The sequence below is a fragment of a genome, unplaced genomic scaffold (genome assembly GCF_019419815.1).
Source record: "Pyrus x bretschneideri cultivar Hongxiangsu unplaced genomic scaffold, Pyrus_bretschneideri_v1 Contig3, whole genome shotgun sequence".
In the NCBI taxonomy this organism is placed as follows: Eukaryota; Viridiplantae; Streptophyta; class Magnoliopsida; order Rosales; family Rosaceae; genus Pyrus; species Pyrus x bretschneideri.
This window is the reverse complement of record NW_025999612.1, coordinates 10,824,969-10,838,893: the sequence shown is the minus strand read 5'-3', so window position 1 is coordinate 10,838,893 and position 13,925 is coordinate 10,824,969. Positions and strand designations below refer to the sequence as shown.

The following is a 13,925-nucleotide window of genomic DNA, read 5'->3' as shown; positions in this document are numbered from 1 at the left end:
CTCAATATCCAGATCAATTCAGCTAAACATAGACAGAATATTCTTTCAGCATTATTGTGGTCTAATTAATAATGCAAATGGATTAAAAGAGAAAAAACCAAATGGGGTTTGTAATTTGATTAACTAATTAATTTAATTAAGTAGATTGCTCAAATGAGTGGATTTATGGACCAGCATGAGTGTAAACAAACCTTAACACAGATTCTTTAGACAAAATCAAAATGATTTAGATGGGCCTGCACACAAAACCAGTAGCTCTGTTCGATCATGATTGCATATTCTGCATGTTTTCCTAAATTTAAAACTTGGAACGAGTACTGCTGATCATCCAGGGCCATCTGTTTGTCCTCAAGGGTAACCCACATTAGCATCAATTAAGGAACACCAAAACCCAAAAGCTTTAAGACCACCTAACCGTCGTAATAATACAAAAAATTAGGGTTGTGAGAGCTAGCAGAACTCTTGTGGTGGATTGGAGACTATCAAAACTCTTATCGTGAATGCGTATAACAACATAAGTAAAGGTTTTGGTTATCGTTGGAGTAACAAATTCTCACAACATGCATAAGTGAGAACCCTAATTACATATAACCACCACAGGGTGACTCAGGAGTTGAGGACGAATTTCAAGTCCGTATTCTACATGGCATGTCCTACGTTCAATCACAGATGGTGGCTACGAGCATGCTAAAATGCCTCACAAAGTATTTCCGGCCTCTAAGAGTGGACTGCCGTGACGAAGTCACCAGCTGGTTTTTTTTTTTTTTTTTTAAGAAAAAAAAAGAACCCTAATTACATATAAGATCAAAAATAGAATAATGGAAGATGTTTGGAAAACTCTAAATCTATAGGCCAACCACAATATATTAGGAAATATCAAAACCCTACACTCATCCATCTAACAAAATAAAAATAATTACAATAAGTACTATAATATATAACTACTCTTATCGTGAATGCGAGACTATTCAAAACTCTTGCCGTTAATACATAGAAATTAAAACACTTGAGTGACAAATCCTCGTAACCTGCAATAAGTAAACCAGGGGGTAGGTACCCAAGCAAAACGTGCATAAGTGAACCCTAATTAGGGTTTTGGGATCAGAAGAGAAGAATGGAAGATGCTTGGGAACCTAGAGGCTAAAACCTAAAGCCAACGAAGATCATAGGCCCAATAGGCAACAGTCAGCAAAGAGAGGAGAATGAGGAGGAGAGCTAAGTTTAAAGTTTTTTACTGATTGGAGGAGCTGAGGAATCCCAAAGTTCCCTGGCCAGCAAACAACAAATGGCAAAGGCGCAGAGCAAAAGGCAAAGGGCCAAAGGCAAAACGAAATGATTGCTTGAATGAGACTAGGACCCGCGTCGATATAATCTTTCCTTTTTTCCAAGTCTCTAAATTTTTTTTTTGACTTGGGATTGGTCCCACTCGGCCACCATTGTCTTTATGGATTGAATGATAAAAAGAGCACCTCACGTGGAGTCCTGAACCAAAGGGGCTGTCCAACCACAATAAAAAGGGGAACCCCCCACCCTCCCGGCCTCCCTCTCTCCTCGTCCCCAGTATTCAAGAGATGAAATGGTACATCATGTATTATTATATAAATGATATATAAGATATTTGTATTAAAAATTTAATAATTTAAAAGATAAAAATTTTCTCTACTTATGTTATGACACGTGATGTACTATCTGTATTATGAACACAATGATAAATTTCTCATCGTATCCTGAAAATTCCTAGAAAAATTAATATCTAAATGTTATTTGACATTCGGGTATTTGGTAATAGATGCTTTGATATTTTCCTCCACAGAATGAAATAATTATTGAAAATTTGGATAGGAGTTGTAGACTTGTAGCGCAAGGAGTCTAGAGCACTTATTTTTGTATCAGTGAAATTTTGAATTTGATTTCCGTCTTCGTGTCCTTTTTCTTAAATTTTTTTTTTAAAAAATCAATATTAAATTAAATCTATTTGATTTGTTTTTTGGTGTTTGATCATGATCTTTTCCTATTAAGAACGGAAAAATAAAAAAATTAAGGCGCTTATAGTTAAACCTTTATTCATGCGTTCGTAGTTCTATAAGTTTGATTTCAGCCTCCCTTAGGCCGTCTCCAACCGACCCGATCAAAGGACCATAGGGCTAAAAAGAACTCGAAATGACACAAAAACCGTCTCAAACCAAGGGCTCGTGGGCCCTACTAGGCCAAAACCACCAAATCAGGCCAGCGAGCTGGCCATTTCCAGCTAGCTCGATAAGCCCAGCCCACTTTTTTTTTTTTTTGACTTAATTTTTTTTTTTACACCATTCCATACTATTTTATCTCATTTTATTCAATTCTTCACATCCTATTCTCTTCTAATAATATTTCCTTTAATTTTTTCAATAATTTTCAAATGGCCACCTCTTTCAATAATCTTCCAATATGTCCGAAAATCTTATTTTAATACAGTAGTTTAATTTAATTAAATTCAATTAAAATAATAAATTATGTTTGGCCTATGGCCCTTTAGCCCATTCGGTTGGGAATGGTATAAAAATATGGTATGTCACTATTCATTAAAATAAAATTTCTTACATGACTATAGGGCTAAATATAGCCTCTTGACACTCCTTCGATTAGAGATGGCCTTGGACCCAGCTTCTCCGCCCTCCCACTTCTCATACACTCTCATCCCCTCCAATTTTGTGCGGCCACGGTTAAGCTACGTCAACATTTTATATTGATTTTTTTTATAGAGATAATAAGACAAAAAATAATAGTAATATAAAATGTTGACGTGGCTTAACCGTGACCGCACAAATAGGAGGGGATGAGAGTGTATGAGAAGTGGGAGGGCAGAGAAGCCAGGACCGATGGCCTTACTATTATTTATATAATTTTAGATATATAATAAAAAATTTAAAATATAAAAGCTAGAAAAAGCTCAGCACAACAACAAAGCAATTTCTTTTCCTACAAAAAATTGCTTTTTAAAGCTCACCCATATAATTCCCACTCATTATCTTTGTTGCTTAAAGCTTACCTGCCCAGTGCCCAGCTCTCTCTCTCGCTCACTCCCTCCCTCCCTTATCTTCTCTCTCTCTCTCTCTTTCCAAAGGACCATTTTAGTCCATCCTTCTTTCTCTCTCTAGATATCTCTAGCGCTACTATACAATTCTTAACCCAAAACACATCACCTAAACCAAAATCTCAATTTTTTTCGTACACAAATTCCAGCCAACAAACAACCAGAGATTTTTATTTATTTATTTTAATAAAAACAGGCTTGTTCTGTAAAAATATAGTGCGAGTGAGTGACTGAGTGAGACTGAAGAGAGCTGAGAGTTGAGTTGATCAGCTGCTGAGTGAGAGACCCACCAAAACCCAATTATACTAAACTAAGCCCTCTCTCTCTCTTCCACTCTCTCTCTCTCTCTCTCTACTCTTCTCTCATAAAACCCTCCACAAGCTGATCATAATTCTCTTTCCCATGCGATCATGGAAGGAGGTGATGATCATCAACTCCACCACCACCACCACTACCAACAACACCAACAACAATATCACCACCGTCCAAACTTCCCCTTCCAGTTGCTCGAGAAAAAAGAATTAGATCATCAAGAAGCGGCTTCTTGCTCCAACTCCACGTCCCCCTACCCTTCTCTAGCCATCACCACCGTCGACCCCACTACCAACAACAACACCTCCTCTCCCGCAGCCACAACCACCTCAGCTCTTCAAGCTTCTTCCGCCGAGCCCTCCAAAAAGCCACCCCCCAAGCGGACCTCCACCAAGGACCGCCACACTAAAGTCGACGGCCGCGGCCGCCGCATTCGAATGCCGGCCTTGTGTGCCGCCAGAGTCTTCCAGCTCACACGCGAGCTCGGCCACAAGTCCGACGGCGAAACCATCGAGTGGCTTCTTCAGCAGGCCGAGCCCGCCGTGATCGCCGCCACCGGTACCGGCACAATCCCTGCCAACTTCACGTCACTCAACATCTCACTCCGCAGTTCCGGCTCCAGCATGTCCGTCCCATCTCAGCTAAGATCCTCTTACTACAGCCCAAATTTCTCTCTTCACCAGAACCAGCGGCGTAGCCTCTTTCAGGGCATCGGCCTCTCGTCTTCTGACAGCTCCTCAACTCTCCTAAATTTCCAAACAAACTCCATGCACGCTTCCATGTTGCAAGCCAAGCAGGAGCTCCGCGATACAGTGTCATTAGATCTCTCGGAGGCGGCGTCGGCAGGGGAGGGGAGCATGGGAGGGAGGAAGCGTCGACCGCCAGAGCAGGACTTAAATCAAATGGGCGGCGGCTGCGGGGGTGGTGGAGGAGGGTACTTATTACAGTCAAGCACCGGTGCGGTCCCGGCCAGCCACCCACATAGTCAGATTCCGGCTAATTTTTGGATGCTGGCAAATTCTAACAACCAAGTTATGAGCGGAGACCCTATCTGGACTTTTCCAGCTTCGGTCAACAACAGTGGACTGTATAGAGGAACAATGCCCGGTGGCTTACATTTTATGAATTTCCCCGCCCCAGTCACCCTGTTGCCTAGTCAGCAACAATTAGGTGGCTCGGGAGGCGGCGGCGGTAGTAATGATGGAAATAACATGAGTGACGGGCAGCTGAATATGCTCGCCGGACTCAACCCCTATCGGCACATGTCGGATACTGGTGTTTCAGACTCTCAGCAGGCGAGCGGATCCCACTCGCACCATGGCGGGGGCGACGATCGGCACGATAGTACTAGCCACCACTCATAAAGCCGGCGAATGGCGGTCGGGTTTTATCATCGTGGTCATCGTTGGTGGTCGTCATTTCTTCCCACATGTGTAGTCGTTTGCTGTGTAACAACACACGTGAGGTTTGATTGATTGCTCTTAAAATTCTGAGGTTTATTTTTACTTATTTATTCCAATTTTTTTGTGTGATTAATATGATATGGCCGGGAGAAGAGAGGGTTTTTTTCTTAGGGTTTGCAGAAAAAGAAACAGACACTTATTTTTAACATGGGTTAATTATTTTGGCTGCGATCTCTTATTTCTTGAATTTTTGGTGATTAATATCTCATTTGGGAGATGAGTTTTTACCACAAAGTATACTATCATCATTGTGTGTGCAATCATTTCTCTCTTCTCTTTCTCTCCTTTTGATTTTTCATGAAAAAGTAACGCAGCGAAAATTCTAGATTAGACCGGCTCAAACATAAACACGGTGAATGAACGACTAAACGATATTGTTACTTATGTAATTTATGCAATTTTTATTGTGTTGGTGAAAATGACATTATTTGCATGCTATGGTAAGTCTCCTACCTAACTAACAATTGGATTCTCTCTCTAGGCCACTACCAAGTTTATTTCACGTTTAGTGAATGCTAACGAGTAGGATTAAATTTCTCTCTCTTTCAGTTTTATATTTGAACGATTACGATTATGTCATGTCAATATTTTACAGTTGATTTTTTTATAGAAGTAGAAATAAAAAGAGAAAAGTGAAAGAGGAGGAAAGAAGTAGGGAGGATAAGAGATTTAGAGAAGAGAGAATCATAATCCGAACGTTAATAAAACAGTAGTAGTATTGTTACTGCAAAATGCAGTGTTAAAAAAAATTTCACAGCCTTTTGATCATTCTGATTCTCTCTCTCTCTCTCTCTGCCATGAATCTCTAGGGTTTACTGCATCAATGATTAAGATTTTCAGAGAAGGGGGGTTGGGGAGGGTAATAGGACGGTAGGGTCCACCACACCTTATCAGTTCCAGGTGTTGGCCCAAGTGGTGGGACCCGGATGCTGGTCTTTGCCCGAACTAATATACAACGTCACTGACAAACAGGTGGATCATTCCTCATCTTTTTTTTTTCATCACTTTTCTTTCTTTCTTCTTTTTAATGGTGCAGTTGCTGACACCATTGAGGGGATCGGTGGTGAGTTTTAAATTTATTTAATAAATCTACTGGGTCGTGGTCCACCATCTCATCAATCAATCTCAACCCTTCATTTTTTATGAAACCACCTTTTGATTGGGCACCATTGAATGATTGGGTATCCTACGTGGAGAGATTTTTCAAATGTTTTCGGAATAAAGAGCGATATGTTATATGTCATTATATAAGTGGAGAAAAATATTTTTTTTAATGTCTCTTTATTTGTATTATGACATATATTGTATATTTTCAAGCTCAATGAAGGGTGGGAAAATTGTGGGAATATGGTGTTTTTAGTTTCATGCCCACAACGTTCAAGTTGTTACTGAAATAATTACCAAAATTTTATATATAGTTGGCAACCATGCATAAATCTATGAATTTTCTTTCTTTTTAAGAAAAACTAATGAAAAATATTTGAAAACTTTGAATTTTAATCAAAATGACAAAAATGTGTTGTAAGTGAATGGTAACATGAGTGACTTTTTAAAGTAAAAATGTCATTTTTCGTTAAAATGAATAGTACCGGGAGTGTTTCGTTAAAACTCTCTTCTTTTTATGATAGTGGATAAATTAGTTTATGCTTTAAAAACTTCAAAAACCAAAATAATACAAGGATTGTGCTCTTTGCACCAATTGGATTCCATACATTTAACTGATAGTTCCATATTATTACAATTAGGGATTATATTCTTAATCACACAAGGGACGATTGTCAATGACCTTTGACAAAGGGCGTATGACATAATTAATCTTAGTAATGTCCCATCGAACATGACTTAATGGTGGTTTGGTTGTGGTTGGTGGGGTTTGTTTAATTTGCAAACGAAAATTATTTGCATTTAAAAAAATATACTATGCTTCAATGTATAAGTATAGGAGTAATTGATTGTTAGATGTGCACTTGACTATCGATCAAATGAACAATGATCCATTCAACAGTCAAATTAAGACTATGACACTTTACCGCAGTAATGGAAAGTAAGTTCGATACCCACTGATCTCTGTCTCTCCTAGCAACTAACAATGTAATTACTAACACTATCGTTTGTCAAGAAAAAAAAACAGCAAAGCCTCCGATGTGTACATTGATGCATGTTGATGAGTCCATATTATACCACATATTTTACTCTATTCTTAGTATATTTTGGTTATTATTTTAGTAGAATTTTGATATTTTGTTTTATATTTTCAACATAGGACATTCAACTTCCTCTGAAGTAAAAAGTGTTCAAACGGATAAATTTTGGAGTGATTCCAATTGGAGGATGTTCGTGTGCCTTTCAACATGATTGTGTCAAAATTCTAGATTTTTCTACCAAGCCGTTTGACTGTGGTAATGAAAAGAAGGTCCAGCGTGCAGCTTTTCCAGATTGACGTTTATGGATATTTTGAGTATTTTGGAGGTCACATGTTAAAGGATTGATCAAATTATTTTGGTATTTGTCGTTTCTACCTTACTTCCCAGTTAAAGTTGAAAACGAGTTTTTCTTTTCAATGAATTATTTGTAGATGGACTGAAAGAATTAATGACTCGTTCTTGAGTTAAACAGTGTAACTGGATGAAACTTGAAAGGAAGATAAAGGTTTTACGGGGTCTACGGTTTCTGCATAACTTTGGAGTCTTGGATTAGTCGGGATCAATGCAAATCTTGGTAGTGCTCTTAGTTAATTGTAGCCCATCGCTGTTTTATATATATATAGGTCATTTAACACATAATTTTGGAGTCTTGGATTAGTCGGGATCAATGCAAATCTTGGTAGTGCTCTTAGTTAATTGTTGCCCATCGCTGTTATATATATAGGTCATTTAACAAAAGGGATTTCCAATTTTTTTTTTTTTTAAAAAAAAACTCTTGTTATATGATATATATATATATATATATATATATATGGTAAAAAGTTTACGGGGAATAGGGGCTACCCCTCCCGCATCCTGGGATGAGGCCCATGAGGGCAATACCAAAACATAGGGGGTTTTAAGCCTTTAGGGGGGGTCTTACCCTTTTTTCAGGGTTTTAAAGATCATCCATCAAGAGAAATTGTTGGCAGCAAAACTCGAATTTAGGTCTTGATTATGCAAAGAACGATCCTTATCAACTTAACCAATCTTCGTACGCTCGCTGTTATATATTCTTAGTGGTCCTTTGATGAATAAAGTACAAAGATACAAGTGTAAAGTGATCACTTCTAGTTATCGTGTATTAAATATGCAGATTTATCAAATATAAAAATCTAATTTCATTAGTTGTATTAGACATACGTGTGAATTCTTTTTATAATATTCCATATCGAATAAAAATGCCATGTTCATAAGATTTATCCAAACTACCATTAAGCTTGTGTTTGGTTTTTGCAACAAAAGGATATTGTAGTAGATCGAAGAGAAGTAGTAAAAAGGAGAGAGGTTTTTGAGAGGTACAATTAAGTGTATGGATAGCACCACTTGTAATATATTCAGAAAAATTAATAAAATCATCCTTAATAAACAAGCGAAAAAAATATCAAATATATATCAATAAATAAAACACTGATACACAAATTAAGAGAGAAATATCGGGAATCAATTTCTATGATTCTGATCATCCAATAAAACTAGCATTTGTAATTTGCTTGATTATTTAAGAAGGAAAATGATAATCACGCACAAATTTTCTCCTGTACACCTATTTATTTCCAAGCATCATACTAAATCAATATAACAGAAACAACAAACACAAGTGTGTAGGGTGAGATAAAGGGGAGTGTGCCTGATTGTCATTTCCCTATAACAATAAACATACGAATGGCTAATATTCTCATAACATTTCTTCGAAACTTATGTGCATAAGTTGCAAGCTACTAATCAAACACTACATATTTATCGAGAAGCGAATTTCAATCACGCATGGCTAGTTCTTAGTACGTTTTTTGTTTATTAATATTCTTGTAACATTTCTTCAAAACTTTTGTATGACTGCAGGAAGTGAAAGATCCTAAGAGGATTCATTGTAATTTCATTTCAGTTGAAAAAACTCATGTAATTTGCAGCAACCACACAATTAATAGATATCTTGATATACGTTTTTAGGTTGTTCGTTGTCATGACTCAAGATCATGACAAGTATGATTTGGCATGTACCATCTGTAATCTTGTTGTGTGAGAAATCTGTGTCACCCCCATCATCAATCGCGAAATATAACTTGGTCTGGGTCGTACACACATTGTGCACATGGTCTGGAACCCTGTCGGCGACACTGCCGATGGTCCCATGCAACCAGCAAATGAAGATCTCGATAGATCGTATGCCAGTAGCAGCATGATTAGACCATCTAAACTTATTTAGCCATGCACGTAATCTTCCGGAGTGAACCAACAAACCTGCCTCCATTCGGGAATTAAATCAAAACCTTGTTAATACTCTACTAATTTGGCCCATAAAATCTCTCCTAATCCCGTTTCATGTGATTGGTTAGGGCCCATAAAATCTTATAACCCCAGCTTCCACGTAGGGTTTGGTTAGCTTTTTTTTTTTTTTTTTTTTTTTTTTTTTTTTTTTTTTTGTGATGGAAATGGATTGAGTGGCATGTCACATGTTGCCTGCCTAGCTTGCTGCTGGCTTTTAGGTTAAGGGTTGTTTGTTGGCAAGCAAGAAAATTGGATCAAATGACCCACCACCACATCCACATCCACCCTTAAAATGTCATGCTTGTTGGTGATAATTAATGTAACCTAGAACTCTCCACTCCAGGAGAGAAACATCTTGGGTGTAATTGTTTTACTATTTTTCTCGCTACGTGATCATTATTTGATAAGTCACGGTACATTCGCACATTAATATTACTATGAAAAAGGTTAAAGAAAGCATAGACAACTAACTTCATCGGCCTCTCAAACTAAAATATTCTTCCTCAAGTGTCATCGGTTCATTCATCTAACTACCAGGTAGTGCAACCTAGTGAGAAATTTTTGAGAGTGACGGGAACACCACCTCAACAAAGCCAGATGGTGTTCCCAACCAATTAAATGTTGACAGCTAGATGTTGTCATTTGTTCACTTAAAAAATACTTGAAAAAGCTGAAAACTCAAAAACCAAAAGATTCCTCATAACTCTGTTAACATCTCCGTTTCTTTGTTTCAAATCAAAAGCTTTTTGCAAACTTCAAGGGAAGTTGCAGACTCACTTCCCTCTTCTTTCTTTGAAAAATAACAACAATTCCCTCCATTTCTCACAAACTCAAACCCAGACCAAGGTATTATGGATGGAGACTTAAACCCAGACCAAGGTATTACGGATGAAGACTCAACCGCAGACGAAGGTAGCTTTCTGCAGGTAGCCTCAAACCCAGATGAAGGTATTTGATTTTGCCTTTGAATAAGTTGTATGTGTGAGCTCTTAAAACATTTTGCATGATTATAGGACATTGCTTTTTTGCTCTTGGCCATGATATTTTTTTTTAATAAAATCTGATTATTGTTGATCTCCCAATGAATAATGCAGTCATTGATATTGAAAGCAATGTAGAAAATATTCAATGCAATGCTCGAGAAAAAACTCCACCTATTGTAAGTCTTGAAGAGAGTTATGTTGGAGATTTGTATGGAAAGATTGTGAAAAATGAGCAAGAAGCTTATGATCTCTATAATGAGTATGCAGCACACATTGGCTTTAGCATTCGAAAGAAACAAAGAAGATATGACAAAAATGGAGATCTTTCAACACTTAATTTTTGTTGTTCAAAAGAAGGTTTTCGGCAAGATAGTGACCCTTGTGAAGAGAAAAAGACTAAGAGATTGGACGAGAGAACAGGCTGCCAAGCCAAAATTCGATTTTTACTAGAAGATGGTGAGTGGAAAGTCTCTACCTTTGATCCTGAACACAATCATGAACTTGCAATGCCAGAGGAAAGACAATTTTTAAGATCAAATCGTAAAATTTCAGAAGCTCATATGGGTGCGATTAAAACCATGGCGAATGCAGGTATAAGAACTACAAATACGTACTCATATTTAGCAGAAGAAGTCGGTGGGTCTCAAAATGTTGGGTTTACGAAAACAGATTGCTACAATTTTGTTAGTAGGGAAAAAAGAATTATGCTTGAAGCAGGGGATGCTCAAAGCTTGATCAATCATTTTAAGCGCAAGCAAGCTGAAGATCCAATGTTCTTCTACACGGTGCAAGTTGATCAAGAAAACCGAATGACTAACTTTTTCTGGAGGGATGGAAGGTCCAGAATTGATTATGAGTGCTTCGGGGACGTAGTAGTATTTGATACTACATATCGAACCAATAAGTACAACATGATTTGTGCTCCTTTCGTTGGAGTTAACCATCACTGGAGTAATGTGTTGCTGGGTTGTGCCTTTTTGTTGGATGAGAAGACTGCTACATTTGAATGGTTGTTTGAGGCATTCTTAGAATCAATGGGGAATCAAAAGCCTATAACCATTTTCACTGACCAATGTCAAGCTATGGCAAATGCCATTATGGTGGTGTTTCCTGGGACATGCCATCGTTTATGCACATGGCATATATCAGTGAATGCTACAAGAAATATACCAACACTTTATGGAATCCCTGAGTTCAAAAAGCTATTCAACAAGTGTCTTGACGGATGTCAAACAGAGTTAGAATTTCAGCATACTTGGGATGCAATGATTGAGGAATTTAACATTGCACAAAACAAATGGCTTAAAGGTCTTTATGCCATTCGTGAGAAGTGGTGTCCAGTGTTTAGCCAAGATGCTTTCTCTGTGAGGATAAAATCCACACAAAGAAGTGAGAGCATGAATAATGTTTTCCACCGTATGTCTACTAAAACAATGACTCTTACTGAATTTGTGCTTCATTATGAAAAACAAGCAAATGGCATGCGTTCAAAAGAATTAGAAGAAACCTTTCGTTGCAAGCAAGGTTTGCCTTCTACAGCAGCTAAAAACAGTGGTTTTCTTAAACGTGCTGCAAGTGTCTACACAAGAAAAATTTATAAATTTCTTGAGTATGAGTTTGTTGGCAGTTTGGCGGTAAAAATGCGTGAAGTTGAAAGTGATGGAACCCTCCAAACCTTTGAACTTAATGAGGAGGGTCACAGAACAGTTTATGTTGTCAAATTCAATTCCTCAACTTTCAACATCTCATGTAGTTGCAAGAGGTTTGAATCCATGGGTTTGTTATGTCGTCATGCTCTACGGGTAATGAATGTAAAAGAAGTTTCTCAAATACCAAATCAATACATATTGAAGCGGTGGACGAAAGACGCAAAGAAAGAATGGAATGAAAATGAGCATGGAGAATCTTTACATGTAAGTGACAATTTGTCAGTGACGTTACGTCGGAATACTTTGATGCGGATTGCTTATGGTATATTGAGTATGAGAGCTGAGACAGAAAGTTGCCATAGAATTGCAATGAAAAAATTGAAAGAAATGGCACAATTGCTTGACAAAGAAATGAAGTCAAATGGGGAAGAAATTGCTAATAAAGAAAGCAATGACGTTTTGAATGATGCTACTGTTCGTGATACTGATGGAGTCAATAACTCAGCTGATGAGGCACCGGTGTTGAATCCTCCGAGTGTGAGGCCAAAGGGAATAAGTAATGCTAGATTGAAAAGTCATATGGAGAAACGTAAAAAGAAGACATCAAATGTTCTTGGCTCATCTAGTAAGAAACTTGTACATTTTAAATGTTCACATCTGTGTTATTCTTCTTATATATATATATATATTAATAGTAGTTGTTATTTACTGGTTCAGAGAAAACCAAACCACCAAGTAGTGGTGGTCCTTCACATACCGCCAATGCCAATGTTCGTTTCCCTTCAACTAATCAGGTAACTAATATGTATGTTTGATTTGGATTTTCTATATACATTTTGCTTAATTATTCATATTCGATATTCGATATCGATCAATTTTTTGTAGTTCTATCCAACTATGACAATGCCAATTATTTATGTTGGGTCTCGTATCAATGTTTGTAGTTCTATCCAACCACGAGATTGTCAACCACCAATGTCCAGACTAGTTTGCCTTTATCTAATCAGGTAAACAAGTTTATAGGTTTGAAATTTGTGTTGGTGTTGTCAATATTTATTTATTACAATTTTCATTTTTCTTTTAGAGTCCCAACTACAGTTGGTCATGTTCCCCACCAAACTTTGCCTTCACCAATGTGCTCCAAAGTCAAAACTGTATGACACATTTAAATCAGGTATTGTGTTTTTCCTTCTACCTTTTGCTTTGAATTAGGTATTTGTGTAAATTCTTTGTTGAAGTTAAATTCTATGTAATGCAGGATGCCTTTCCTTGTGGCTTTGAGGAACATGAAGATGCTTGTAACTCCTAATTCTGATCATTTTAGAATTCACGTCAAGATTTCAGTGGTTTTGACAAACATCAAGTTCATGAAAGAATGTTTTCTTGTTGTACTATGTTAGACTTATTATCATAAATCTGAAGCTCCATAATTTGACATTAGAATATGTGGCTTGGAAGTTTGGAATTTGACATTAGAATACATATGACTTGAAAATGGTTAAAGTTGATTTTAGATTAAAATGTGATGGTACAAGAAGTTTGGAATTTGACATTAGAATACATATGACTTGAAAATGGTTAAAGTTGATTTTAGATTAAAATGTGATAGTACAAGAAGTTTGGTTTAACCCCAGAAATGAGTTTGGGATTTAACCCCATATAGTGATTAAAGTGTCAGATTTGCAAATATAGAATGCAGGACACGGACATGAGAAGTCTTGTAACTTTACCTTCATTAAATCTTGGGGCGACAACCATTTAGTGGAGACTAGAGATGATCAATGAAGTTGATAACAAACCATTGATCATCCAATTTTCTTGCTTAGACCTCTAGATTGCATTTGGTAGCTCCAGTAAAACGGCATAAGGTTTTCTTGTTTTCTGAGTTGTGAACAGGTAATAAATAGAGTTTGTTTGAATTTATGCAAGTGTTGTATGAGGAAGGAACAGAGCACAGGCTGTGTTCAATGATACTCACATGTGCAAAATGCTAA

General features: G+C 37.3%; 2 protein-coding genes across 2 annotated transcripts; both read left to right on the top strand.

Annotated features, from left to right (window-relative positions):
- The first annotated feature begins 3,018 nt into the window (after window positions 1-3,018).
- LOC103958732 (transcription factor TCP14) lies at window positions 3,019-5,108 on the top strand. Its single transcript, XM_048589946.1, has one exon. The coding sequence runs from the start codon at window positions 3,484-3,486 to the stop codon at window positions 4,747-4,749; it is 1,266 nt and encodes a 421-aa protein (XP_048445903.1). The 5' UTR covers window positions 3,019-3,483; the 3' UTR covers window positions 4,750-5,108.
- A 5,042-nt stretch (window positions 5,109-10,150) lies between these two features.
- Window positions 10,151-13,240, top strand: LOC125479718 (protein FAR1-RELATED SEQUENCE 5-like). The gene is made up of 6 exons (XM_048589442.1): window positions 10,151-10,247; window positions 10,394-12,556; window positions 12,649-12,725; window positions 12,876-12,938; window positions 13,016-13,105; window positions 13,190-13,240. Exons 1-6 carry the CDS (start codon window positions 10,151-10,153, stop codon window positions 13,238-13,240), a joined length of 2,541 nt encoding a protein of 846 aa, XP_048445399.1.
- Window positions 13,241-13,925: the final 685 nt, after the last annotated feature.